The following is a 26,744-nucleotide window of genomic DNA, read 5'->3' on the forward strand; positions in this document are numbered from 1 at the left end:
GATCACTCTGAAAATCTGGGCTGTTTGGGAAATAGTTGTGGCAAATAATGGGAAAGTGATTTAGTAGTTCTCTCCTGGACACTCATTTGTTTTGCTCTGCAGGTGAGATTGATTTGAAGGGCAAAATGGATCATATTCAAAGTCCTTCTGGTCCAACAATTACCAGGAAGTTGGTTTAGAGAAAAGCCACATAATAATCTCCCAGTCTTATTCCAGTTTCCAATTAGCTGAAATCTGAACCAAAACAGGTCTTGAGTTGGTATTAATTTCACTCACTGGTGACTGTTATCTCTGTGAGTGTTTTGAGTCTTACCTACCTTGAGGCCTTCATTGTGTCTGTTGTGTTTTGTACTGCAGAATAACTCCCACTCCCCTGGGAGAGGGGAAGAGCACCACTACCATAGGTCTTGTTCAAGCCTTGGGAGCTCACCTTCATCAGAACGTCTTTGCCTGTGTTCGGCAGCCTTCTCAGGGGCCAACATTTGGTATAAAAGGTATGAGTTCTTGTGCTGCTTGCAGTTGGAGTGAATGGGGAAAGATGGCATTCAGAGAGGGGTTTTTCTGCTCTTCTGAATAATTCCCAGTTAGGATTACAGTTCTCTAGGAAAGAAAAACATGGAGTATGTTCTTCAGTCTTGTCCCAGACTGCTGGGCTGGGACTTTAACTAAGCTGTCTCTTAAGAAAATACATGTGATATCACTCTGGGCTAAGGACTGCTTTATTTTCACAATTTGACTATTATCTCTCTATAGGTGGAGCTGCAGGTGGTGGCTATTCTCAGGTTATCCCCATGGAAGAGGTAATTTTTAATATGAAGCCTCATTGTACGTAATAGTCTGCAGACTTTCAAGAGATACTGTAGTCAGGTAGTTTGAAATCTCTTTGTTCATGGCTCAGTGTAGCTGTCCAAGAACAGGCGCTTGATTTCAGAAGAACCTTTTCAGAAGCAAACATCATCTTTTGCTTCAGGAAGATGTCTGCACGGTCAGAGAATACTTCATAGAACTGAGTAGCAAGAATCTGTTCCCTGCCCTTTTCTACTGTTGAACTGCTGCATACCCTAGAGCAAAGTACATCCTGTGCTTCCTTTTCCCAGCACTGAAATGAAGGTGATAATGCCTTACTACATTTTGGAAGCATACTAAATAGCTCTGTCAGCAGTGGTGGTCACTTTTACTATGAATTATTTCAGTCTACTTATATTTTAGATTGCTAATATGTGATGGGAAGCTGAAAATGCATAGTGCCAAAGCGTCATCTTGCAGGTGACTAGTACTTATGTGTATTTCTAACGCGACTTGACAGCAAGTAAAATGCTGTGCCTGGGGGCTGGGAGCTGAGGCACATGTGCTGCCATGTGCTGTCATGCCTCCCCAGCTCTCATGTGACTGCTTGTAGGCTCTCTTGTGCACTCACTGGTGCAGGGCAGCTCTAAGAGGAAAAGCAGGAATGATCAAAGGGCTGTTTGTTCTGATTGATGTGGCAAGTCCATAAAAGATAAAAACGTCAAGGCGTTGGCAGATTGATTTAGTCAGGTGGCAGAAGATCTGTGAATGGTAGATGCGACTGAGGAAAAATCATCTCCTCATTTTTGTGCCTGTTAACAAGACAAGGCAAAATACTTGGCTGTGTGCAGCCGTGGCAAACAGCCCTGCTCTTGGAAGCTGACGGAAAGGGACCTTATTTAAGCATGACCCACATGATAGAAATGGAACTACTGTAGGCTCGGGGGAGCGTTTTAATAAACGCCAGCCTTATAAAATGCATGTGCCTGGAGATAACTCATCAGCTGTATCTCCATGCAGCTTTTTTCCCAAGAAATACCTAGCTAACAAGATGCTCTAAAGCGAGGAGCATCTCACTACTATCCAAGGTGATAGTAATTGGTTCTTGTTGTGTGGATAAGAATGGGCAGTAATTAGATATGCTAATTAGAACTGATAAATTAGCATGTGATAGTTCGACTCTGTTTTTAACTGACGACTTTTTAACACCACAGTAGCAAGACTGATGAAGTGTGTGGTAGCTTAGTCTGTTGTCATGTGACTTTTTCTAATGTCATTTTCCTTCTTTGCTCCAGAGGAAAGATGGTTTTAACCACCCCCTTCTTCCCCTTTGCCCTAATTCTTGTCTGTCATGTGAGCTATATGTTCTGAGTCTCCTGTCAGTATAGCTGTAGTGCAGCAAAGTAACTCATGGAGACAAACTTGCTCAAATTATCTTTAAATAGAACAAGAAACCTACTAGCAGTGTCACTGTGTGGTATGTAGTCTGCAAGCTCTGCCTGAGTTCTTGTACAGGTGTTTGGGTGGGTAGCTTGTACAGAGCTCTAAGCAATTGCAGCTCTACCCGGCTGTCACTACCCAAGGCTGCTAGCTGGAATTCAGCTCGGGCATCTTTGTGGGAGCAGCAGCCACTTCAGCTAATGTAGGTGTCAAACCTATTGTGCAAATAGTGTGGGTCAGGAGGGAGGTAAGGGAAGTGCTGTGCACATGTGTCACTCCATGGTCTTCTCGGGTATCAAGCAGCTTGTCAGAATTGTTGTCATGCAAAAACCTTCTCATATGAAGGCATCATTCTTGAAGTTTGTAATATGACATAAATGTGGGGGAGGCATTTTTCTGTTTTAGAGAAAATCTTTCTTCCGCATACTGTACTGAGCAATCTCTCCCCTTCTACCCTCACCCACTTTAACATTGCTATTAATATTTCCTTTTCCATCTGGCTACAATGAATTGAAATACCTCATCCTGCTGCGTTTTTCAGTTAACTGATGTATTTTGTATCCTCTAGTTTAACCTTCACCTCACTGGTGACATCCACGCTATCACTGCTGCAAACAACCTGGTTGCTGCTGCTGTCGATGCACGTATATTCCATGAGCTAACTCAGACTGACCAGGTAGGATCCTTTCTTAGGATGTGGTTGAGCCCGACCCACTTTGGTTAAGATATTTTGGGGGTGTCAGCCCCACTAACTGTGTGTTTCATTTTCTAAGGCTCTCTATAACCGCTTGGTGCCTTCTGTCAATGGCGTTAGGAAGTTCTCAGACATTCAGATTCGACGACTACAGGTAAGTTCACTGATCTCAAAGAGGTACCTGGTTCTGTACCACTTATTCTTAGGCTGCATAAGCAAGGATCAGGTTGCAGAAACCACTGTGCTGTCCCATAGGTTATGCTGATGGCATTTATTGATTACAGATAAAGTGGGAAAGGATGGTAGCCCTTTTTTCAGCACAGATAACAATGAGACACAGCCCCAAGGGGGAGGAATCATTTGATCTAATTCCATTTGTCATACCCTGTTTGAATAACTTAGTAGGTAGAAGGAAGAGAGATTAGGGCTTAGAGCCTTATATTAATAATGTCAATTTCCTGTCTTTAAGATGGGTCTTTGTCCTTTATGCTCGGTTACAACTAAGGATTGTATGTGGCAGCTGCTGAGGTAATTCTGCACAAAAGAAGCAAGTTTAGAGTACAGAAGGGAAAAAGGGTAGAGAATTTTATTTTCTAACTCGGAACAAATACAGAAAAACTGATAGTTACCCTCCTGCCTCCTTCCCACCCCCCCAAAAAACAAAGTTAAATGAGCAGCCTAGAGGCTGCAGCTCCTGAGTGGATTAGAGCTCTTCTCATCCTCAGAAATCATCATGACCCCATGTGTGTGTGTCCTTGGCCTCTGCAAAAATGAGGATTAACAGCAGAATGATTTTGCATTGGTCTCAGACCTTTTTGTCTTGGGCCTGTTGAGCTCTTTCCAAGTTGCATACCATACCTGTTTGTACAATATTGAAGCTGGATCAGTTGCCCATTTGGAGATCAGGAACACCAATCTAGGAACGATACTTAGGAAGCTAAAGCTCTGATTTATTAATTGGCTGTACTGTCTCAAACATAAGAGAACATGTAGTTTGCTTCCTCTGCTGAACAAGGAAATGATACCGTGTTGCTTGATGTTACTGGTGGATGGATGCTGAGGGAACGCTACCCTAACTGCTCCTCCGCTTGTGAAGATTGAGGTGTGAAAGGTATACTGATACTCCAGAAAGGGGGAGCTTCCTGTTTTTATTTGTAAACATGCTGTGCTTGAGAAGGCAGAGACTTTATTCTCTGCTGTTCTGGAGAAAAGGTGGAGTTAGTGGTCTAATAAATAACCTCATTCATAAATAACCTCAATCATTTGCCCCATTCCTATGCTTGCACTTGTATCAGGCTTCTTGAGATAATTCTTCTCTCAATTAAGCAACTTGGCAAGCTGCCCATCCTCTCAGGCTGTTCAAGATGAACTTGCTGGGATGCAGGCAGCCTTGTGACTGAATTGTTTAATTCCTCCTTTGTGCTGCTTAACCAGCCTGCTGAAAGCGGCGTGTTTCAGTGCGTGTGCGTGCAGTGACCCTCGGCAAGCTAATGAGGAATGGATGTAAGCACGTGAGGATAATGATTGGAGCGAGGCGTGTAAGAGGAAGCTCTGCAGTTCCTTACTCTTTCTGTAGATGCTTTACAAAGAATTTGGTGGCAACCTGCCCCAATGAGCTCTCTTGTCTGCACTGCTCTTTACTCGCTGGCCAGCGGCAAGCTCTGCTTCCAGGTATCTTGATAGGGATCCTCCTACATTGTGTGGGTCCTAGGAGAAGGAGTATCTAAAAGGCATCTCTTCCTTATTTCTGAAAATGCACATGTGGCTGCCAAGGCTAATTGCTTTAATAAAAAATAATTTCTGTAAATATTTTCATTCTAATTCTTGTTTTGTTTTGTTTTCTTCCATCTAGAAATTGGGCATTAGCAAAACGGATCCTGAGGCTTTGACAAAGGAAGAGATGAACGTGTTTGTGAGACTGGATATTGACCCAGCCACCATAACATGGCAAAGAGGTACGAGAGTCAATAAATGAAGGAATTGATAGGAAACAAAATGTGTGTGAAACAAGAACTTGCAAATGTAGCAGGAACTTTTTTTTTTTCTTTTTTTCTTGGAAAAGTGAGAGAGAGGAATTGGCTGGCCTCTCTTTTGGAGTGTTTGATGAGATAGATGTTTTCTTGGACTGTAACTGGAATCTCATTACTACAGGGTCTGACAGAGGAGCTTGAATCTTAATCTTTGTGAATTCAGAGCAGACGTCACTTTGGTGCAGGTTTCTGTTTCTGGATTTGTCAGAGTTCAGAGATGGCAACTGTAGCCAGCAGCCTTTTTCCCTTTGAAAAATTTATCTTGTTAAATTGCAAGGATGTTATGTGCAGCAGCAGTGAGTCTGCTGCCTTCTGTGAAGTTTAATTGCCAATAAATGCTGATTTCCCACCCCCTGTAATCAGTCAGCTGCATCCTAAACTGTTGAAGATTACTGTCTATCATGGAACAATAGCAGAGACTTTTTTTCTTGTGGATTTTTTTTCTGAGATTTATTTATAAGTCACAATATAAATCTACTAACAGCATGAGAAAGCAGTAAATCTTTCCAGGTACTGGTCTTGATATTGTCCCACTTGAATCATTTGGTTCAGCTACAGCTGCCAAGAGATAATAGCAACTGATTGACTTGACATTGTTCTGGTGTTTAAAGCAGTGCTGTCCAGACACTTGCACCCCACAGAACAGCAGAAACACCTGGCCTTATGAGGCTTCATTGTAAGAGCAGCCTCTGGATAATTCCATATTAAGGAATCCCATGTACAGATATTTAACATCATTAAAGACAGCACTTGAATGATGTAATTGATACACTCAGTTTTTAAATTTTTAATATGACTCTTTTTTTTCCTCTTTAAAGTTCTATTATGTTCTGTTTTCCTTGAAGCCTTAAATTGGAAGCTTTATATTTTTTCACTTAATATACTTTTTCTAAACCTATTATAGTATTTGATATCAGGATCATCAGACATGGTTAAATAGTGTAAAGGCACTAAGAAACAATAGGTTTTTACCTTTTGTGTGAAAATAAGCTCTAATAATAATAAACATCTTCTGGGGTCCGTGTTAGTCTAGCTGCTTTTTTAGCTAGAAATTATTTTGGAACATGTATGCCCTGCAACATCTGTTCAAGTACAGAATTTGCATGTGGATTCAGTGTTACTTTGTAACAGTATTTGTCAGATATCTTATGGAGGCTTTTTTTCTGAAGGATTTTCCCAGTTTTATACAGTCCTTCCTGTTAAACAAATTACTCTGGTAGCACCTGGTGAAAGTCTCCTGGTTTTCTGTGAGATTGTTACCCCTCCAGCCTGTCCTCTGATTTTCCCAGCCGAATTCACATCTTCAGTCGAAACACTTAGCCAAAACTTGAGTATCCTGGGATATGTCATTAGGTTGGACGTTACAAATCCAAATCACATCAGTAATCTGTGGCTTTCTGAGATGTGTGGCTGCTTTCTTAGTTAACTAAACATAAGATTGATTCTCCTGGTGAAGCAGCCTGGATGGTTTTGTTTTTCAGTAGCAAAAGGAATTACAAATACAGACAGATCTTTCTCTTTTAAACCCCAGGAGTATTTCCTTTTGTCCTTTTTATGAAAACACAGTGTGACACATATTCTTCTAAATCTGCTTCATAGCCTCTAATTTGACTAAATTAGTCTGTCTCATGGGAAATTTCCATAAAATACTTGGGATATTTCAAGCAGGTAGTAAGAAGCACAAAATTTAAGCCAATATTGGTTAGTTCAGCTCCGCCCAATTAACTCAAACATAAACTATTCCCAGTAAAAGGGTAGAATCTGTCCATTCTATCATTTAACTTCTAAAATGATAATTCTGTTCCCTTTAGGCTGCAGTAATTTCCTGATCTTACGTTGACTAGTGATGATGAAAAAGTAATTGGAATCAGCTCTGCTTTGGGGATGCTGGTGTCTTACGGTTAATGCAGAAGCAGGGGGACTGATTCCCTCTGGATCCAGTGTAGTATCTCCAATGTGCACCTGTGGGCATCTTAACAGCACTGCAGTTATGGTTGGGTGGAAGAATCCTGTGTAGTGCTTGCTGCCGTTGAGGACAAAACAGTATCTTAGACCAAATCTTCTTGCCTGGCCTAGTTGGGTGGTTGTAATAGGATAGAGATTAAAATGTATGACTTGAAATGTCACTTCTCATGATTCTGTCTGCATCCCTGCAGTGCTGGATACAAATGACAGGTTCCTTAGGAGAATCACTATTGGACAGTCTCCAACAGAAAAAGGATTCTCGCGAACGGTAATTGTTCCCCCTCTCTTGCATTATTCCATCTTTTAAAAAACACGAAGGTTAAAAAAAACATGGTCCTAAGACAGGATTCTGTAACTCAACTCATTTTCAGCTGCTACCAGTAACTTGTTAAGGAGAAAGCAAAAAAGCTCCTTACAGCAAACGGTTAAATTCACTGCCAATGTTCTGTCCAGTGTTATCATCCATTCCTCCCTTTTCCTTTTCTGAATGTCGACTCCATAAACTGGAATGACCGTGGCACAGTAACAGTGATGCACAAATACCCTTTGCAAATATGACACATGGCAGTTGCTAATCTTAGCTGCTCCAGGCCCTCTGGGCAGGATGCATCTGGCCAAAACTAGATGCTGCTTCTGAGCTCTTTGCCTAGATTTATTGTATAATCAATAGAGGAAAAACAGGCAGTATGCACTGTGATTCCTGTCATCCTTAAGTAGCTGTCAAGTTAATCCTTCAAATGGATTGCGCTCAAAGATCCTCTTTATTGACTAGAAAAGGTCCCTAGAGTGCTTAGCTTAGATGGAGGTGTCTGTTATGTCAGGTGAAATCTCTTCAATTTCTACAGAATCTGCTGGATTCCACTGTATATTTTACTGTTTAGTGATGGTCAGACAAGTTAGTAAGCTCAGTCTTCAAAAATATGTTTTTTTGGTATTGAACGTTTTGCCACGAATTAGTAATTTATGCACCAGGAGGGTCTCACATAATAGCAATGGAATAAGCTGTTTTTACCTCAGGCTGCAGAAAAGAATCTAGCTAAAAGCTACATTTTTGAAGTGAAGTATGTTCTCGGAGTAATACTTTAGATTGCTTTTATGTATGTGTGTGTTTTTTTTTTTAAGATGATAGATGGCCTTTTTCCAATCATTTAGTGGAGGTAAGGGTTTTGATAGGGAATTACGATGAGTCCTTTTCGGTCTGTGTTCATCTCTTGCAGGCTCAGTTTGACATCACAGTGGCCAGTGAAATCATGGCAGTCTTAGCGCTCGCGGATGGCTTGGAGGATATGAGGACACGACTGGGAAGAATGATGGTGGCTTCCAGCAAGAGGGGAGAACCAGTTACAGCAGATGACCTTGTAAGAGAGCCATTTGGTCCTTAAATGCTGAATTCCCACTATTGTGTCTGAAAGACTTGGGTTGCGTAAAGAGATAGTTATAATATGGAAAAGGCATCAGTATATGGAAAATTAAAGGTGAAATCTTGACCCTTAGGTTTAGTGAAGGTATGTGACTTTATACAGCTTGTGGTGCCTGTGTCCTGAGCACGACCAAGGGGTTTGATGTGCTGCATGTAAGGTTGAAGTTAGCACTGTGGGAGTTAACACGAGGTGGGGGGAGAAATGCACCTTGGCATCTGGAGAAGAAGCATAAATACGAATGGAAAGAATTCAAAATACATCCTGCTGACCATCTTGTTTCTCAGGCTCCCTGGAGGGAGGAAAACACTGAGCAGACACAAAGCCTGTGCAGGTTTAATTACAGATGATGAAATATCTTCTGCTGGGAGACAATATTATAAGAGCTGAACTCCTTGCAAATAAGTGCAAGGTTTTCATATGGCAGTGATGGGGGGGAGGACATGGGAGGGAGACACAAATCCCATATTTTCACTGTGTGAAATGCTGAATATAGTGAAATTGGTGATGCCTGTTACTAGTATGTGGAACAGAGGAAGGGCCCAAGCTGAGGCACTGTCTTGCAATTGCCCATGCAATAATTAACCCAGTTCTTGGCACATCTGTGGAGTGTGTCAGCTACCACTCTCTCCAGCAGCGTGTCAGCTTGTGTCCCAGGCACTCCTTGCAGTAAAGGCTTTGGAGAAAGCAACTCCATTTGGAGGAAAGAAGGGGGATTGAGCTCCATGTGTGTGTGAACTGTGCCCTGCCACTTTGCCTCAAGAGAGAGAGAACAGGTTTGGGACTGTTTTGCTGCTCAATAGAGGAATAATAAGCTTGTCCTGTGTAATAGATTTCTTAGATTTTTTCAGTTTTGCAAGCTAGCACGATGCGGTGTTTGTGGAGCTGCTTGCATTCTTTGAATGTGCTGGTCTGGGGACAGAAGAATCCCCAGGATGGGTATCCGGATCAGGGTTCTAGCAAGATGGGAGACAGCACAAAGCTTCCAGCTCATGCTCTCCCTGTCTATACCTTTTCTTCCTTCCAGGACAAGCCTGAGAAATATTAAATTAGATGCATGGCATAACTCTGGCCCTGCAAAAAAGGATTAGCCTGGGAACCCTTTATCTGTAAATGTTGTGATTTGAGACTTTCACTGGCGGTGAAGGAAGGCACATGCCTAAATGTACCTGTAAACAGCTTGGAAATTTTGGTACATGTTGCTAATGTGCTGCAGTTTTGACCTCAAGGACCTTGGTTAGCTCCTATTTGGGGAAAGTCTTGCTTCCTGTCTGCAGCAGATGCAGATGGCCCTTGGGTAGGGAGTTGCTTTATGCGTTTTATGCAGTCTGGGTAATAAAAGTGTTTCCACCCAAGACTTTTTTTTTTTTTTTAAACCTCAATATTTTAATTGAAACTGCAGAGCAGAAGATGGTATCAGATCCATCCAGCAGGTTCTCCTGGTGTTATACCTGTTTTTGCAGACGCAGCTGTGGGCTTGGATCACCAGGTCTGCATTACATATTCGTTATGCAGGCAGAAACCCTGTGATTTCAAAGGCCAGATTGGCATAACGATATGTCCAAGGGCAAGTCCCTTCTGCTCTGAGACAGCAGTGTCAGAGCTGTGTTACTAGGACATCTGAAAAAGTAGGGAAGAAATGTGGAAGCAAAAACTGTCTACATTTTAAAAATGGAGATGTATTGAAGTGCCACTGAGTGACACAGACCTGAAATGTCATCGTGGATATGAATCTGACTCCATGGCTTTCATTACTCTCGAGATGACTGAATCTTAAAGCTTTTCCATTAAATGTTAATGAAGCTTTCTTCTTGAAAGATTGAAACTAATGAAACAAAGCAGTGAATTTCCTTTTTTTTTTAAAAAAAAAAAAAAAAAAAGGAAAGAAAAATCTTTCACATAATTGAGTGCTGCAATCCAGTTGAAATTAAGAGGAAAGGAAATAATGGTTGCAGGTTTTTCATAAGTGCTCTGAGCATTTGGCTTAGTCTGTGCGGTGGCAGTTGGAAGTGCTGAGTAGCAGCCAGCTGGGTTTCCACTAGACTGTCAGTCGCAAGATGACAGAACCACAGCTTCCCTTCCTGGGTGGGTGCAGGTGGAGTTATGGGCGTTAGCTTTGCAGCAGGGTATGAGCTACCTCTTAAGAGGAAACAGACTCCCATATTTGCCTTTCATGGTGCCAGCATGTCCCTTCTCACAAGGACAAGGATTCACTTTAAAGGTTGCTTGTGCACAAAAGACTTGGGCAGGATGTAGCAGAAGGTGATTCCCCTTTGCCCATATTTAGAGCCAAGGTACTGAAGTGGTGGGGATCTAGAATGAAAGGTGCCTGGAGCAACAGCCCGAAAGCTCATGGTGACAAAAGGAGAGCCTTGGCACTGCACAGGAGCTGCATGGAAGCCTTTGGTGGGTCTGGGAACTGACTGCTCTTCTTTATCCTTTAGGGAGTGACTGGTGCTCTGGCCGTCTTGATGAAAGATGCTGTTAAGCCCAACCTCATGCAGACACTAGAGGTGAGCACAGAAGGGCTTTTAAGTGCTTGGTGCATGTGTGTGCTTGAAGCCAAAAAGGAACCAGTCTAGTTTGCTCTTGGCAAATCAGTGCTGGTTTGCTCTGCTTGGGGCTGGAGGAGCAGTTTATTGTGGTTTCCTACATTGAGTTCAGGGCTGCAGGGGAAGGCTCCCTTCTTCCTAGGTCTGCTCTTGGATTGTGGGATGGTTTCTGAAGGAGTCTGCTAAGCCCCGCTGTCCCCGTTCGGTTTCCTTCAGCACCAGGAAGTGTTTGGAGAGTCTGTGGTGCGTGGGTGCAGGAGCATGTGGGAGAGTTGCTGGGATATAGCCATCCTTTTCATAAGAGGATTAATATCTCTACTTCTGCAGATTATTATAATCCTGTTTGTCCTGTGGTCGTAATACTGATAATGAGTGTTTGACTGGAAGACTTTCAGAATTGTCTGTAAAAAGTATTTCTTTACCTTCAGACACCGTTGTGCTTACCTACTGAAATGCTAAAGATTTGCTGAATTTTACTCTCTTTTTTTCCCTTTCCTCTCCCTGTCGTCCTTCCTCCCTCTCCCTCTCTTGTCCAGGGCACACCAGTGTTTGTTCATGCTGGACCTTTTGCCAATATTGCACACGGGAATTCTTCAGTGCTGGCAGATAAAATTGCACTGAAGCTTGTGGGCAAAGATGGTTTTGTTGGTAAGTGTGTGCTTTTTGCAGGGAGGGGAGATGCCTTTTTATCGCTCAGCATTCTCTCACAAGTTTTCGTCCTCATTTCTAGTTACAGAAGCAGGGTTTGGGGCTGACATTGGCATGGAGAAGTTCTTCAACATTAAGTGCCGCTACTCTGGTCTCCGGCCCCATGTGGTGGTGTTGGTTGCCACTGTCCGAGCTCTAAAGATGCATGGAGGAGGCCCTGCAGTAAGTACTAGGCAAGCGTTTTATGCCTGTGAGGTGCTGAGGTTTTTTCCAATTCAGTCACTTAAAGCCCTGTGGCGTTTGATGGACTTGTATTGTCTTGAGATTTGCTGTTGTAAAAGCAATCCATATGTCTCTGTTGGCTACAAGCTGCTTCATGTCATATGCTACACTTGTTTTATTGTCATAATGAAGTGTTTGCACGCTGGGGCGCCTGGGCATTGGCCGTAAGTAGTGTCTTAGATCTTGATTCAGTTTAAGAACAGCCCAGAGCAAATTGCTCTTATGAATAAAAATCTTTTGGGGTTCATTCTTTTTATTTTTTTTTTCCTTCCAGGTCAGTGCTGGGGTTCCTTTACCAAAGGAGTATACGGAAGAGGTAACCTTTTTTAGCCATTTGCGTGCCGCTAGCTCATCAGTTAACTGCAGTTACTGCAAGACACTGTCATGCAGTGTGTATCTGAATAGCTAGTATGTCCCTTCCTTAGCTGCTGAGGAAATGCTTCTTTGTATCAGCTGTAACATTCCCTCCTCTACACCCCTTTCTTATTTTATTTAGCGATGATTCTTCGGCTCTTTTCTCTCTTTCGAGCATTCATTGTACTTGACCTAGTCAGTATATAGAGCCTTTTGTTTCTTCTTAGCTCACACAGTTGTCTGTGTGCTTAATTTTTCATTGTGATATCTGCTCTGTGTCTCGACCCTCTCAGTAGAGAGTAATTGCTTGGTTGAAATATTGTTTCTGAAAATATTCAGAGTGCCTGTCTAATTACTCTGAGCAGCAGCACATTTTTTCCCCTTGTCTTTGCAAGCGGAGGGAAAGGGAACTAAAGGCTCAGCTTCTAACCTTGTTCTTTGAATGGCCATGTGCACTTGGATAATGCTCTTGCTCTCTTTGTGATTGCAGCTTTTCTTGTGTGGAGCTTCTGTATGAACTAAATTTTGCATAGGAAGGGATAAAATGTACAGATTTCCACAATAATCCCTGCTGCAAAATATAAATATGTATAAAACTAAAGCTGTTGCTACAAACTGAATTTCACTGCTAATGATATGTAGAAGAATGCCTCACAGAGGAAAATGAGGTTTTAGTATATGGAATTATTCAGCCTAAGTCTTAACTTGAGCAGTTAAAAATAGCAATAATGGTAGAAAGTGATTCCTGCTGCCTTGGCTGGGCAGCTGAAACCAGCAGTCATTAGATACAGTCAGTCTCCCTCCTGGCTGCCATTCCACGAGGTGATGATGTTGCCCTGACCCAGGCTGTTCAGAAAGCAACAGTGTGAAAATGGATCCTTGTTTTGATATCTATTTTGGCACCTGTGTCATTATCTATGGACGTATAATAGTTTTGGAGCAAGTGTTTCACTGCCCATCCTACGATGTACCCTCTGCTGACTGTTGTCTTTACAGAATCTTCAGCTCTTGGCAAAAGGCTGCAGTAACCTGAGCAAGCAAATCCAAAACGCCCGGTTGTTTGGTGTCCCAGTAGTAGTGGCTGTGAATGCCTTCAAGTAAGTGAGCTGGGATGTGGAGGGAGTAAAATGCTACACGTAACTTAAATTTCTTATTTTCAGTACTGTTGGTGCCTTGTCTGCAGCAAGCAGCATCTTGCATTGCTCAAAGAATGAATAGGGGAGCTTTGCTCAGTTATATCAACTGCACTCTGTAGTTTAATTTAGCCCAGGATTTTAAGATCAGTGATTATTAAACTACCATCACTCACACCCTTGCTAGCAAAATTACTGTGTACAAAAAGTGCCTGTGATGCTTCAGAATCTGAGTATTTAAAAGATAAGGGGCCTGTTCTATAGACCACACAGCATTCAGTGATCTGCTGTATGGGATAATTATTCCATTATGAAGCATTTGGACCTTCCCTTATTGTACTACAGAGGAAATAAATTCTGCTGTTGTCTCTCTTTATATAAAAAGAGCTTTGAACTGGTGTGTTAAAACTAATACCAGTTGCAGCAGAATAGCCGACTAAGGATTTCTCATACTAAATTATATCAGTTGGTTTAGAGCAATTTTGGATTTTTAGCTTGTATGCATGTGATACAGCACATCTCAGCACCTCTAACTCAGTAGTATGAATGGCTTTTAGGGGTTACTTTTGAAAACAGGAGCTGCCAGTAAGGAGCAGAAATGTCACCATGTAGAGCACCGTGCTGTCGGTCAGTCATGGGTTTCTACGTGTGGTTCCAGAACTTCCTGTTGCTGCTCGTTCCTGCGTGGAGCTACTTCCCCCACCAAGGTGGTGGAGGCTTGTGGCAGATAATCTCCAAATGCAGAAATGGCTTCCTGATGGCTGAGTTCTGTGATCTGTCTTGTTTGAGATGAGATGGATGGTTAAAGCGAGCAGCTGCCTTACCGTGTGTGTGTTCTCGTACCAATACACCAATTGTTCTCTTCACAGAACGGATACCAAGGCTGAGCTGGCCCTCGTAGTGCAGCTGGCGAAGGAAGCGGGAGCGTTCGATGCTGTGGAGTGCACGCACTGGGCAGAGGGAGGTAAAGGAGCAGTTGCACTGGCCCAAGCTGTTCAGAGAGCATCACAGGCTCCCAGCAACTTCAGGTTCCTCTATAATGTGGAGGTAACAACTTGCACCATCACAGAAGGCCCTACTTGATCCTTTGTTTCACTCTTAGCTTAGGAAAGTGTTTTAGTTTGTTGTCAAGTGCAGTCAGTCATTATGATGTTGAGTTGTTATGACTCTTTGTATTAGGTGAGGACTAGTTTCATGGGCTTAAGTTGCTGAAGGTGGCCTGAAAGTCTGCTATGAAAATCTGAGAAGAAAGAGATTTAAAAAATAACACTTATTCCACCAGCCTCAAAGACCTAGTCTTGTCAGTTTGACCTCAAAGTGAAATAATGTTTACTCAGGGCACTGAAAAATGTTGCTGTGACTCTGCTGGAGATGCTGAATGGGTTTTTAGTGGGGCAGCCATATCCCAGGGTGAGGAAGTTTTCTTGAACTGAGACATGGCTTCATGTTAGAGAATGGCCTGGAACGAACCTTCCTGAAATTGCTGCCTCACCAGAGAGCTTGAGGGTGTGTGTCATGCCCAGGATGAGGATCCATACCCCAAGCTGGGAAGCAGAGTGTGCCCAATTCAAAGCTTTTTTTTACTTCACAAATGAGGCTTACAGAGTCACACCATAGGTGAAGTGGAAGAGAGTGTGTGTATTTCTTATGACTTAGATCTGGGGTAGACTTGAAGGTAATGAAGTCCCTGGCACTTCAATAAAAACACTGCCCAGCAATAGGACAAGTAGCAACATTAACCTGTTAAACAGCAGGAGGAAAGACCACATTAATGCCTCAGGAACAAGATAGTCTTCAACAGCAGATTGTAGTTCTGTAGCCTGTAGAGAATCCACACAAGAGAGAAATTGGCCTTGGGGGATATTTTGTGTAGAACAGCAGTTGTCTGAGGTGTCACTGCCTTCCTCAAGTCTCCCTTGCACAGCGAAGCTGCAGCTGACTTGGGTCAGCAGGATGGGGGGAAGCAGGTTAACCAAATGTTTCCAAAGCCTGATTCTCTTCTTCAGGGAAGTCATCAGAGATTTGCATCAAAAGCTGTGGGTTGCTTCAGTTAGGCAAGAAGTGAGATTAATGCAAATGAGGAGTCTCTCCAGACACCTCTTTGCTCGCTGTCAGACACCCAGGTTATACCTTGAATCCTCCTTCAATAACAAGCATCTATTCAAGAACCTAATGAAATGCACAGCGTATCATTATATCTATTTTAGCTCCTTAACAAATGGTTTCCACTTTCCTTCTCTAACCTAATCTGTGTTTTTATTTCTTTTTGTCATAAATTGTGTTTTATCAAAATTGTGTTTTTGACTTAAACTTGAGAAAACTAACATATCTTTTCTGGGAAGTGAATTAACATGTAAGAACACCCTATCAAAAATACTGATATGTATTTTATTGTTTCCTGTCATAGTAAGCTAGCTCTGTTTGTTGTTTTATCAGAGCATCAACTGCAACAAGATAAATGAAAACTTGCCTATTATTGTGATGTAGTTTTGTTTTATAGCAAATGGAAATACCTCTTAAAGCTACGGATGGATATTGCATTGCACAGCATGTGTGAAGGGCCATTAAATTAATGGGATATTATGACTCCATAGTTTGGCCATGCTGACTTGCTTTTTTTCATCTTTTTTATTTTTATATTTATATATATGTAAAATATATAAGATATATATTTTATATACACTTTTTTAATATATATTTTTCCCCTAGCTCCCTGTTACAGATAAGATCAGACTTATTGCACAGCAGATCTATGGGGCAAGTGACATTGAACTGCTTCCAGAAGCACAGGAGAAAGTCGCCTTGTACACTAAGCAGGTGAGCTTTCCAAACCACCTACTACGCAGCGGTGCTTTCATAAAAATGTTCCTGTCCGACAGGGATGTTCAAATTGTGCGTAAAGGGGATGTCATCTGTGTGATGACAGAATCACAGAGTGGTTGAGGTTGGAAGGGACCTCTAGAGATCATCTAGTCCAGCCCCCTGCTCCAACAGGGACACTCAGAGCACGTGGCACAGGGTGGCATCCAGGTGGGTTTGGAAGATCTCCAGAGAAGGAGCCTCCACAACTTCTCTGGGCAGCCTGTGCCAGAGCTCTGTCACCCTCACAGGAAAGAAGCTCTTCCTTGTGTGGAAATGATCGTCTTATCCAGGGCTCACTAGATGCTCCTGTGGCAGAGGATGGAGTAGCGCAGCTGGTGAGAAACCGGCACTGGCTTCTAGTGGAGAACATCCAATGTACGTCCCACTGTAGTACATCTCTAACAGCATATGGAGAGGGAAGGGCAGAAGGATATAAAGATATTTCTCTGCTGTGCTCTCCCATCTTCTAGCAGTTTAGGTTTTAGGGGACTGCCATAGGCTAAGTAGTAAGGGTTTTTGCTTGACTGTTTTTTCTACTGTGTCACCAGTCCTTTCGGAACCCACATAAGTTTTTGACGGTCACAGGTATGTTGGGGAAAGAGTCCCATGGTGGTATAATGCTTCCTGTGAAGAAATGGTCAGTCTTACTTGTTTACTTTATCCTTTATGCTTTTATACTGTCTGGCATCTGGTTGTTAAATATGATGCTGTCTACTTTTTGTGTTGCATTTTCTTTCTCTATCCTGTTTTTCTTGTGAATTTGCCTCCCTTTCAGATAGTTTCTGCATTAATGAAGATGTGTAAAGGACTTTGAATAGACTAGAAGGTGTCTAGACTAGAAGGTGTGAGAACCAAAGATTGTTTATTTGCAGTGTGCTTGAAAAATTTTTGCTTTTGAAATCTACGTTATACTGGCATATACAGTTTTGCCCTTTTATGTATCTTGGATGTTGCTTTACAGTTCTGTAGGGCTTCATACCATAGCTAAGTAATTGCAGCTATCTCATAACTTGCAATTAGTTTGATTGGACATTTCCAGTTAACTGACCTCCATTGAATGAGGACTCCAGTTCTGAGCTATTTAAATTAACTTTTGGGGGGAGAGAATAGAAAGTAAGCTATCAAGGTTGTATATCTAATGTTTCCATATTCTTAACCTTTTCCTCAGCTGGTTCTGCTGGGGACCATGGTTGTTATTTCCTTAATACTTGGAAGGTGGGGGAAGGAATAAGGATCCTGCAGTAGTCAACAGATCTGAAAGGCTGTGGGTGAAGCAACTGCCAAGGGGCAAAATGGCCCCATAACCCAACGAGTGGGAGAATCCAGTTAATTATGTTTGAGGAAGGTTATGGCTGTTGTTTCCTTCTTTACATCTCATTCTCTCTCCCCTGTCATTGCTTTGCTCAGGGATTTGGAAACCTGCCAATCTGCATGGCTAAGACTCACCTGTCACTGTCTCATGACCCCGAACAAAAAGGAGCCCCCACGGGTTTCATTCTGCCCATCCGAGACGTCCGGGCCAGCGTTGGTGCCGGGTTCCTCTATCCACTGGTGGGAACGGTAAGTGGCCGAGGGAAACTCAACTGTGAGGTGAGAAAAAATCTTGGGAAATGCACATGCAGGTAATTACAGCAGATGCCTTAAAGGAGGAGAGTCCATGTCATTTATAGGGTTTTAATGGTATCAGTTCAGTGTATTAGGCCTGTAGTAGTTTTTTTTCAGAGGGGACAAGAGATGCTAAAATAGACCAGCTCATCCTTTGAATACACAAACAGGCCTCCATGCAATCCCTGGGTCCCACATCCCTGTCTTTCTGGCTTTTGAGGAAAACGTGAACCCTGCAGTTAATGAATTGAAATCTGTGACCTGCCTGAGTGCATTTGTGACTTTGCATTCCTGATTAAAACACTTTTTAGTACTGCAGTTGAAGCCTGCGTGTACCAGCAGATCAGGGAAAGACAACACAGCTCCCCCAAAGCCTACAAAGCAATGAGTGAGGCAGGAGACTGCAGCTCCTCTGCATTTCTCAGCCTCTCCTTGGTCCCCTGCCTGCTGACCGTCCATTTGTGCACCATGTGCATCAGTTACAGCACTTCATTTCTCTGTGCCATTGAGTCTGGTTTCTGTTATTTGAGGTGATTGACATAATGTCAGCCTAAAGGAGAGGGAGTAATTACAGTGGAAACAGAATCCTGGAATAACTTTGATATGAATGGGATAGTGGGGAAAATAAAATAAGAATTACCTGCAAAACACACTAACATCCAGATTTGCATCAGAGAATATCAGGATAAAAAGAACAACCAGAAATTTAGTGTGGACAAATGTTGTGAAGTGACTTACTACGTTATTTCAGAGGTGGAGTATTTGGAGCAAGCATCTCTATCGCTTCCCTTATTTTATTTAAAACTATCTTAAGGATCTACACCTTTTCCTGAAGTCTTCATGCCAACACGCTTGCTTTCTTTGGGCTGTCTTTCAAAAGTGTTGAGGGTGCAAGGGGCAGAGGTTGAAATTTGCTGATTTAAGGGTTGGGTCCCTTCTTCCTTCAAACGCTAATTCTTCTACAGCTAAACATTGGATGTATTTTTCTTTTAATTTGACACACTCACAAAAAAAAAAAAGTAGAAAGAGTTTGCAGATTAGCCAAGATAAGAAAAATAACCACATCTTGATTAAAGTCTGGCTTGTCCATTTTCAGAGAGTACTGTGTGTTTTGGGGTAAAATGAGAGATGGTGTACGTGCTGTTGCTCACCTTTCTTGCAAACCAAGGTTTAATCCAAACAATGAATTTTTATTTTTAGCTTTTTATAAGCACTGCAGAAGGAAGGGGTGCACAGCATTAATGAGCTACACAAGGGAAAGATGCTTTTTAGATATTCAAGCTAATATTTGGCTTTCTCAGATCTCTTCCTTATGATGTTTGACTCTCTCCTTCCTGCTCCTCCCCAATTTTCTTCTGCTTTTTTGGACATTCAGTTAATCATGATGTGAATTCTGACAGATTTAACAGCAGTCTTTTGGTTAAAGATGTGAAGTTCACTCCTCAACCTCCCTACAAAGCCAGGGAAGGGATGTCTTTGTGCAAAGCAACCCAGAGCATTCTGATTTCAGAGCGGATTTTTTAACCCATTTAGCAGGAGGGATATTAACCTCAAAGTACATCTGTGAACTGGAAAAAAAACAACAAAACTCATGAGAAATTTGAGTTGAAATTCATCACCTATACTTATATATTCATGTTGTCTGAAGTAAATCAAAGATGTATGTCATACTGTAGATTTTCTGAGCTTCTCAGTTTTGAGAGTTTTTTTCCTTTCTGAATCAAAGTTTGAACTGTAATGTTACACATTATTGAAACCTTTTGCTATGTTTTAAAGGAAGCATAATTTCAAAGATTACCTACATTTAACTTTAAGTATGAAAAATAATGAAAGTGAAATACTGTGACTCAAATTGTTTGGCTGGCTTGCTTGCTTTGGTGCTACTAGTGAATGGAAAAAGCACCTTTCATTCAGACAGCTCTGGTTTTGAGTTTCTTAAGGGCTTGTTTTCAAAAGTTCCACTCGTGAAGGAAATAAAACCCAAAATAAGAATGTATTATTTGAAATTGTGCAAGGGGATTGATCACATCCACGTGGTCTAATTTTTGAAGTGTAAGTAAATGGTGAGAATTGCCCTGCATTATTTCTTGGTGCACGTGATTGGGAAGGGAAGGACATCGGTGCAGGAAAGGTCTTTTCTTTAGCTCTGAGAATAACATTGCATTAAACAGTGCATTAAACTGTCGACTCTTGTACAGAAAATTGCTGGCCTAATATGAAATTATATAATTTCATATATTAAAAATTGAATATAAATCTTCAGGGATAAAATATTCTGCTTCTTGCTGCCAGAATAGCTCTTTAATGTAATAGGAAAGGGCCTAACAACTACTGCTGGCAGCAGCAGAGCGCAGATGACGCAGGTGGAATAGGAGACGTTGGGTGTTTAGTGTGGGGTGCGCGGCTGCCTGGTGCCGATGCCAAGCGTGGCCGTGAGCTGCCCCCGTTCAGAGCATCCCTGTTGGCTGCACGTGCTGCTGGGCTGCAGCAGGAGGGAGCAGGAATCCGCGTGCGCGGATGGAGCCGGCGCAGTCCGTCCCGGCCGCGCGCCCGGTGGCTCCGAGTGAGCCCCGAGTGCGGCGCGAGCCCTGCACGGGCTGTGGCATCCCCGGCAGGAAAACAAACCTGTCCAGCTCTATTTAAGCCTAATGCCATTCTAAAAAATTACTAAAAGTCTCTTCTCAACAATAATAATTATAGCTTATTTAATGGCTCTAGTTCCAGGATGTTAAAGAATTTTGATCAGTGGGATTTTATAACTAGTGGGATTTTTATTCAGAAACACATCCTCGTTTTAATCGCCAGAAAATTGCCAGAATTGGTCACTATGTCAGCGCGGCAATGTCCACACACGCTCACCCAGGGGCTCCCTGCTGAGGGCAGCAGGATGTTTAAGTGCTTTGCCAAACCTTGGCCCCAGACACAGGCAGAGGTAGGAGCCAAACTGAATCCTTATCACAAAAATCTCCCAGTTCCATCTACTGAGCCAGGAGTTCCTGGTTCTTGTTGTGTGCTCAGACCGGGACGCAGCCATCACCTCGCTGGTACGTTTGTGTGCAGGGAGCTGTTGCCATCCTCGTGTCTCTGGGCTCTTCGCTCCAAGCTCTGCTGCTCCCGTTCTCACAGTTTCCCCCTTGCTCTCCAGATGAGCACCATGCCGGGCCTGCCTACGAGACCCTGTTTCTTCGATATAGACTTGGACCCAGTGTCTGGAGAAGTAAACGGGCTCTTTTGAAAAGAATTAACTGACAAAAGGTAGGTGCCTTACTTAGGTTATAAAGCCCACATAGCTGAAAGCTGCTCTCTAATCTTGAAATAATGGATTTGCACCAATCTCGTATTTTGCCATATATTTCCAAGCAGCATTTGATAATTCAGCTTGAAAGTTGTTTGCAGTGCTATATAATAGTAATTAAATTTATTTTTCTTTCTAGCATGCAGAAGAATACCTGATGAGTCATGTAAATGAAACTATGCCTTGATATATATATATATATATTTTTAAATCAAAACAAGATATGACTGAGAAATATGATGCAAGAAGTGACTGAGGAGGAGTGCTAAAGATTCCAACACTTGTTTTTAATCCGTAATAATTTTTAAAGTACTATATTACAAGCTAGTTGGTGGAAGTAAGTCTATAAAGTAGACCTATATTTTACCTGTACAGCTTCCTGTACAAATGTTCTGCTTCGTAATGGTAGCTGAAAACTTGTTTTTAATGATGCCCTTTGATTTTTTGTAAGATGATTTTAATAATGAAGAGTCCTAAAGCTGGAGCCATTTGGAACAGCCTTCAGGCTTAACTGTCTTGACTTGTCGGTTTTTGTGGCACAGATATATATTATTTTTGGAAGTCTTATACACTGTGTTTTCCTGCTTGCCTTACTGAATTCTCCATTCCACTTCTTGCACTACGGGAGACCTCGCCGTGGGCTGTGAGGCTGCCCCAGTTTCAGTAAAAAGTGGGGAACAAGGACGAATCCCTTCACGTCTCATCTCTCTCCAGAACTCTTAACCCCAGCTTCTGCTGTGAATTATTCCTGCAGACACCTGAGCTGTAACAAACTTCCCTTTTAGGAAGCCTGGCTATGACTACAATCCAGTGTTACTAATGGGAAGGGAACCTCTGCGTGTCACCTGTTGAGAGGCTGGGTCTCTGCCTGCTTCTGAGGCTGTGAAATGATGCTGAGGAAGAGGAGCTCATATAAACCCTGCCTCTTGAACAGGTTTTTTCCTGCTCACCAGCGCGTACTGTTACACTATTCACCAGCCTTGTTTCCAACATACTGTTTTGGTGAGCAGGGACAACAAGAGCAGTGATCAAGTCAGTTGTAATAGGTGCTGTTATAGCAGGCCAGAAATCATTTTGTAACGTAAGCATAATCACTGCCAAATTTGTAACAAACACAAATAAATTGGTAAATCCTTCAAGCGCTTTCTGGCTTTTAAAATATTCACTGAGATTAATGGAGCAGAACTTATTTCTGATTAACTGTCTGCTATTGGTGAGTAGAAGTGATAACTGCAGCAACAGGTTGTCCACAGTGCCTGACTGTGCATTGTTGGGTCCTGCTTCCTCTGCTGGGTGGCACGTGTCATCTATGGGAAATAAACTACCAGAATTACTCAGTGGGTCTGAGATGCTCAGTGCTGAGTGCAAAAGACCTGAATTTAGGTGCTCGTGGTATTAAATGTGGTTACTGTGCTGCTCCTAGCCGAACGTTTTTGGCTTCTCCTTTCCACGGCGACTTGCAAGGCCCATCTGCTTGAATTGGAACGGAATCTGAAAACATTGGGATTTTGGTGAGAACTGGGAGAAGTGGCGTGTAGGTGTGCAGCGCTGAGAGGGCGCATGTGTAGTACGCAGCCACTATTTATAGCGAGTTATTCCAAAGGGGAGAATAATTGTATAAAAATTACTTGGTTGTCACAGAAGCGAAGACAGAATAACTTAAATTGTTGTAAAAGCACTTGAGACGCGTCCACATTTTCTGATGATGTTCAAAGCCAGGTTTTGCAGCGCGCGCATGGGCCGCTTGCTTGGTCGTTGCATGGGGTCGGGAGGTGCTTCCCAATTCCTGTGCCTGGGCACGAGCGCTGCTGGAGGCGCCTCCCGCCTGGGCCGCCCTGGCCGAGCCCTCCCTGGGAGCAGCAGATTCCTGGAGCCGACGCTTCCGAGGCCACTCTCGGCTCCTACATTTAATCTTCCTTTTTCTCCTCTTGCAGAGGCTTCCCTGGGGCACTGCCTGCTTGTCAGTGCTCCGTGTTCCACCTTCGCTTTATGCTTATGGAGGGCGGGAGAAGTGCAAATTTATGCTCAGATTTGTCTCCTTTTAGCTCAGCATGAGATGTCAGGCATGTGGTTGGGAAAGATGGATTGAGAGATCCGAGTCCACCTTGCAGCGAGGCAACGTAGGGGCTCGGGCATGCGATGGTGAAGGTTTTACTGCATAGCAGCACACCAGCAGCAACAAATCATTGTGACCAGCAGCAAATAGCATGGAAAAACCACCCTAGGCCTCTCCAGAGATTATTGACAACAGCCTTTCTAATCTATACTTCAACATGGCAGGATGTGTATTCTGCAGCACCCCTGCTCCAGGTCTTACAGGCCTGATTTATAAATAGGTGGTTTATTCTTAACTCTCTCCTTTGCTACCAACTCTGCCACTTTGTTCTTGCCCTATCAGATATGACACAAAGAACCCAACATTTAATCTCTTTTAGCAAAATAGGGGGAGGTTGTTTTCTCTGCCTGTTGCCTGGAGGAAAAGCTGATGACGTAAGGGCTTGTTCTCTGCGGCCTGCCTGGCACTGTGGCGCCCAGTCCCCAAGCTGTGCTGTACTGAGCATTTTGCATCGTGTCATTTATTTCTGAATAATGCAGAGTTTTGACCAGCAGAAGGGGTAAAAGAGAAAGGAGGAGGCAGTGCTTGATTGGCTCTGCCCCCCTCAGCGCCGCTTTTGTGCGGGCACAGGAGCATCAGAGCCTGCAGCAAGCCCAGGCCATGCTTGAAGAATGGAAGTTGGTGCATCTCCTGAGCAGACCCTCTGCTTCCAACTGCACCTCGTCCTCTTCCCCTGGTGCCTTTGGTGCCACCCTGCAGCGGTGGAGTCCCCACATGAGGGGTTGCTGGAGGGAGGTGTGGGGCGCCTGCCTGGGGGACAGGCCCAAAGGAGCCATCCTGGCTTTGCTCCCCTACCCCCATCCCCAAGCGAAAATGGGCAAATACTCCAGTGCAGAGTGTGTTGTAGCCAGGAAGCAGAGCTCTTTCCAAAGGACGATCCTTGCCCTTGGTGGCCACCAGCAGGCTCATCTCTGAGGGAGCCTTTAAAAAGCTGCATTTGTTTCAATTACTGCTGCACTATACATTTATGTCCTGTTAGCTGAAATTTCAGCTCACAAGCTCCCTTCCGAATCCGTTTTTTTGTACCTTTTTCCTCCTGCGCTGGTTCCTGGGGAGGAGGCGGTGTGTGTTTTTCTAAGGCTCCCTGCCCTGGAAGCCCCGGCGCGCTCAGAGCACGCTGCTTCGCCCGCTGCTTCGCCCGCTTTCTTGCGCGCCAACGTGCTGGGAAGCTGTTAAGAGCCTTAAAACACGTTGTGGGCGTCAGGGGGCTCCCTGCTGAGATGAATGGGGACACTCAGGCGTCTCAAACGCTGCTTTCCCCGTAGTTCATCAGCTGCCTTTGCTGGTTCTTTCTCCAGAGCCCTCCCAGCAATCAGAACGGCTGGAGCTGCAATTTTTATTTTTAAGTCAGATCTTGGATGCTGTGGAGAGAAGAAAAGGCTCACAAGAAAGAGGTACCTTAGCTGTTTTTACTGGCAAAGATTAGCTTAAACCTAAGCCCTCAGCGCCCTTATTGCCAGCGCGGGGGGAAGCTCCTGCAGCCACCCAGAGGCTCTCAGGTAGGACAAGAAACAGCCGCTCGCAGCAAGGCCCCTCTAATCTGGATCCACGGGGGCCTGCGGGCCGTTACACGGGGTTAGGTCTACGGTGCGTCTTGCTGCGGTTCGAGGCGCAGAGCGAGAAGGGGGTCTGGGGCAGACCTGGCCTTGGGGGGTTGTTCACAGCTTTGGTGCCGCTGCTGCCCAGCGTGTGGGAAGGTGACGCTGTGTCGGGGCGGGGGGGCTGCTGCGCAAGAAGGATGGCAGCCCCAGGAGCGGGGACACCCTGAGGAGCGGGGACACCTCCAGGAGCAGGGATGACCCCGAGGAGCAGGGACGTCCCCAGGAGCAGGGACACCCGCAGGAGCGGGGATGCTGCCCCGCAAGGAGAGGATTCCCCCCCACAGGCTCAGGGTCGCTGCCCCCCCGCCTCAGGGCTGCCCCCTACCCCGGCTCCGGGTCGCTGCTCCCCGGGCTCGGGGCGGCCCCCCCGCAGGAGGGCGGCCCCCCGCGGCGGCGCTGCCGGGGGCGGCGCTGCGGGGCGGGAGGCGGCGGCGGCAGCGGCAGGAGCCGCGCGGGGCCGCGGGAGCCGCGCGGGAGCCGCAGGTGAGAGCGGGAGGGGAAAGGGGCGACGCGGGGACGGTGCCTCCGGCCGCCACCCGGAGCCTCCCGGCGCGCGGGGGGGCTCGCTCGTGTTGTGCTTAACGGATGGATGGATGGATGGATGGATAAATAAATAAAGGGGGCGGGAAAAGCCTCGCAGAAGACTCTGAGCTCATGCGGGGGAGCCAGCAAGGGCGCGAGGGCCCCGGTGCCACCGCCAGCTGCACCGCGACCCGCCGCCCTCCCGGGGACGGACGTGCCGGGGATGCCGGAGGCGGCAGCGGCTCCGCGCCGGGCTCGGGAGCGTCCCCGCTGCCTGCGGGAATTTGCGGAGTTAATGTCGGGGAAGGAGGGGGGCACAAGTCTGCTGCGCCGCTGCGAGGAGTAACCGCGTCCGCAGCCGCGGAGCGTCGTTAAAAGCCCCCCAGAGCTCCGCTTTCCTGCTCCTGCTTTATTGCCTTCCTACCGTCACTTGGCGTTAGGTGAGACAGCTACGAAGTGCAGTATTTCTGCAGGGGGTGGGGAAGAAGTTAAGCTGTTTAAAAGCAGAGCAGAAAATGCTGAAAAGGAATTTACTGAAGTCACCGAGACACTCTCCAAGAAGTTGGGTATTTGCTATTACATGTGTTTGCACTCCATTTCCGAAAATGATCTGGGATGTTTTGAGGCAGCATTTTTTTAAGGATTACATATATCTTTTGATGAGCGCACGCAGTGTTAATTGGGGTTGCCATGGAGGACATGCGCGCAGTGTAAATAAGCTTTCTCCGTGCCTCTTTTGTGTTCCGTGAGGCTTGTTTCGTATGGGGTTGTGCATATGTCATATGGTGCATTAAAAGATACAGATATCTGCTGTCTAGGGGTGTAATTTCCCTAGTTGGGCTATGAGTGCGTGTGGAGCAGTGGGGAGGAGGCTGAGCTAACTGTGAGGGAAGAAAATTATGCATGGGAACGTGTGTGTTACGTGCATGGGTAATCATAAAAAAATCTCCTTTTACCACATCATGAAGTATTTTCTGCGCTGTAACAATGTAACTAGGTTGGCACGTGAGCAGCCTTGTTTTCCCTTTGGATATTGATGTTGATCGGTGGGAAAACTGCTATGGCGCCAGCACCGGTGAAGCTGCTTTAGCATGGCCTTGGCTGCCTCCCTGAGCGATCTTCTCTTAAAAAAAAAAAAAAAAAAAAAAAAAAAACTTCTTAATACTTGGTCATTTTGCACTTCTTCACCCTTTTTTGTGTCTTGTTGCAGGTGCCGGTGCAGCGGTCGGAAAGGGGGAAGCGGCTGCAGCGCCCCCGGGCCGTGACCGCGCCGCCTGCCGTGGGGGACGCGCTGAGGAGCCCCCGCAGCCGCCGTGCTTCTCGCTGGGGCAGCACTCGCCCTACCGCACCTTCCAGCACCTCCCTTGGGAATGTGGCCTTGCCGATGGAAGCGGAAGTGCTGCTGCTTTCCCAGGTGCCTGGGGTGAATAAAAATGGTCAA

The 26,744-nt window shown here is 44.6% G+C and overlaps 1 protein-coding gene across 1 annotated transcript in view; it reads left to right on the forward strand.

Moving 5' to 3' along the window:
* The window catches only part of MTHFD1 (methylenetetrahydrofolate dehydrogenase, cyclohydrolase and formyltetrahydrofolate synthetase 1), a 39,372-nt gene extending 17,868 nt beyond the window's left edge, over positions 1-21,504 (forward strand). The window contains exons 12-28 of the mRNA XM_088539495.1: positions 358-494; positions 754-800; positions 2,795-2,902; positions 3,000-3,074; positions 4,773-4,875; positions 7,107-7,183; positions 8,133-8,273; positions 10,778-10,846; positions 11,422-11,533; positions 11,616-11,755; positions 12,090-12,131; positions 13,166-13,266; positions 14,172-14,349; positions 16,012-16,119; positions 17,572-17,724; positions 20,915-21,028; positions 21,214-21,504. Coding sequence (XP_088395621.1) covers positions 358-494; positions 754-800; positions 2,795-2,902; positions 3,000-3,074; positions 4,773-4,875; positions 7,107-7,183; positions 8,133-8,273; positions 10,778-10,846; positions 11,422-11,533; positions 11,616-11,755; positions 12,090-12,131; positions 13,166-13,266; positions 14,172-14,349; positions 16,012-16,119; positions 17,572-17,724; positions 20,915-21,004 — 1,681 coding nt within the window. The 3' untranslated portion in view covers positions 21,005-21,028; positions 21,214-21,504. The remainder of the gene's footprint in view (positions 1-357; positions 495-753; positions 801-2,794; positions 2,903-2,999; positions 3,075-4,772; positions 4,876-7,106; positions 7,184-8,132; positions 8,274-10,777; positions 10,847-11,421; positions 11,534-11,615; positions 11,756-12,089; positions 12,132-13,165; positions 13,267-14,171; positions 14,350-16,011; positions 16,120-17,571; positions 17,725-20,914; positions 21,029-21,213) is intronic.
* Positions 21,505-26,744: the final 5,240 nt, after the last annotated feature.

This window comes from Tinamus guttatus, unplaced genomic scaffold (genome assembly GCF_059628265.1).
Source record: "Tinamus guttatus ecotype Peru unplaced genomic scaffold, ASM5962826v1 Tinamus_guttatus_pri_ptg000048l, whole genome shotgun sequence".
In the NCBI taxonomy this organism is placed as follows: Eukaryota; Metazoa; Chordata; class Aves; order Tinamiformes; family Tinamidae; genus Tinamus; species Tinamus guttatus.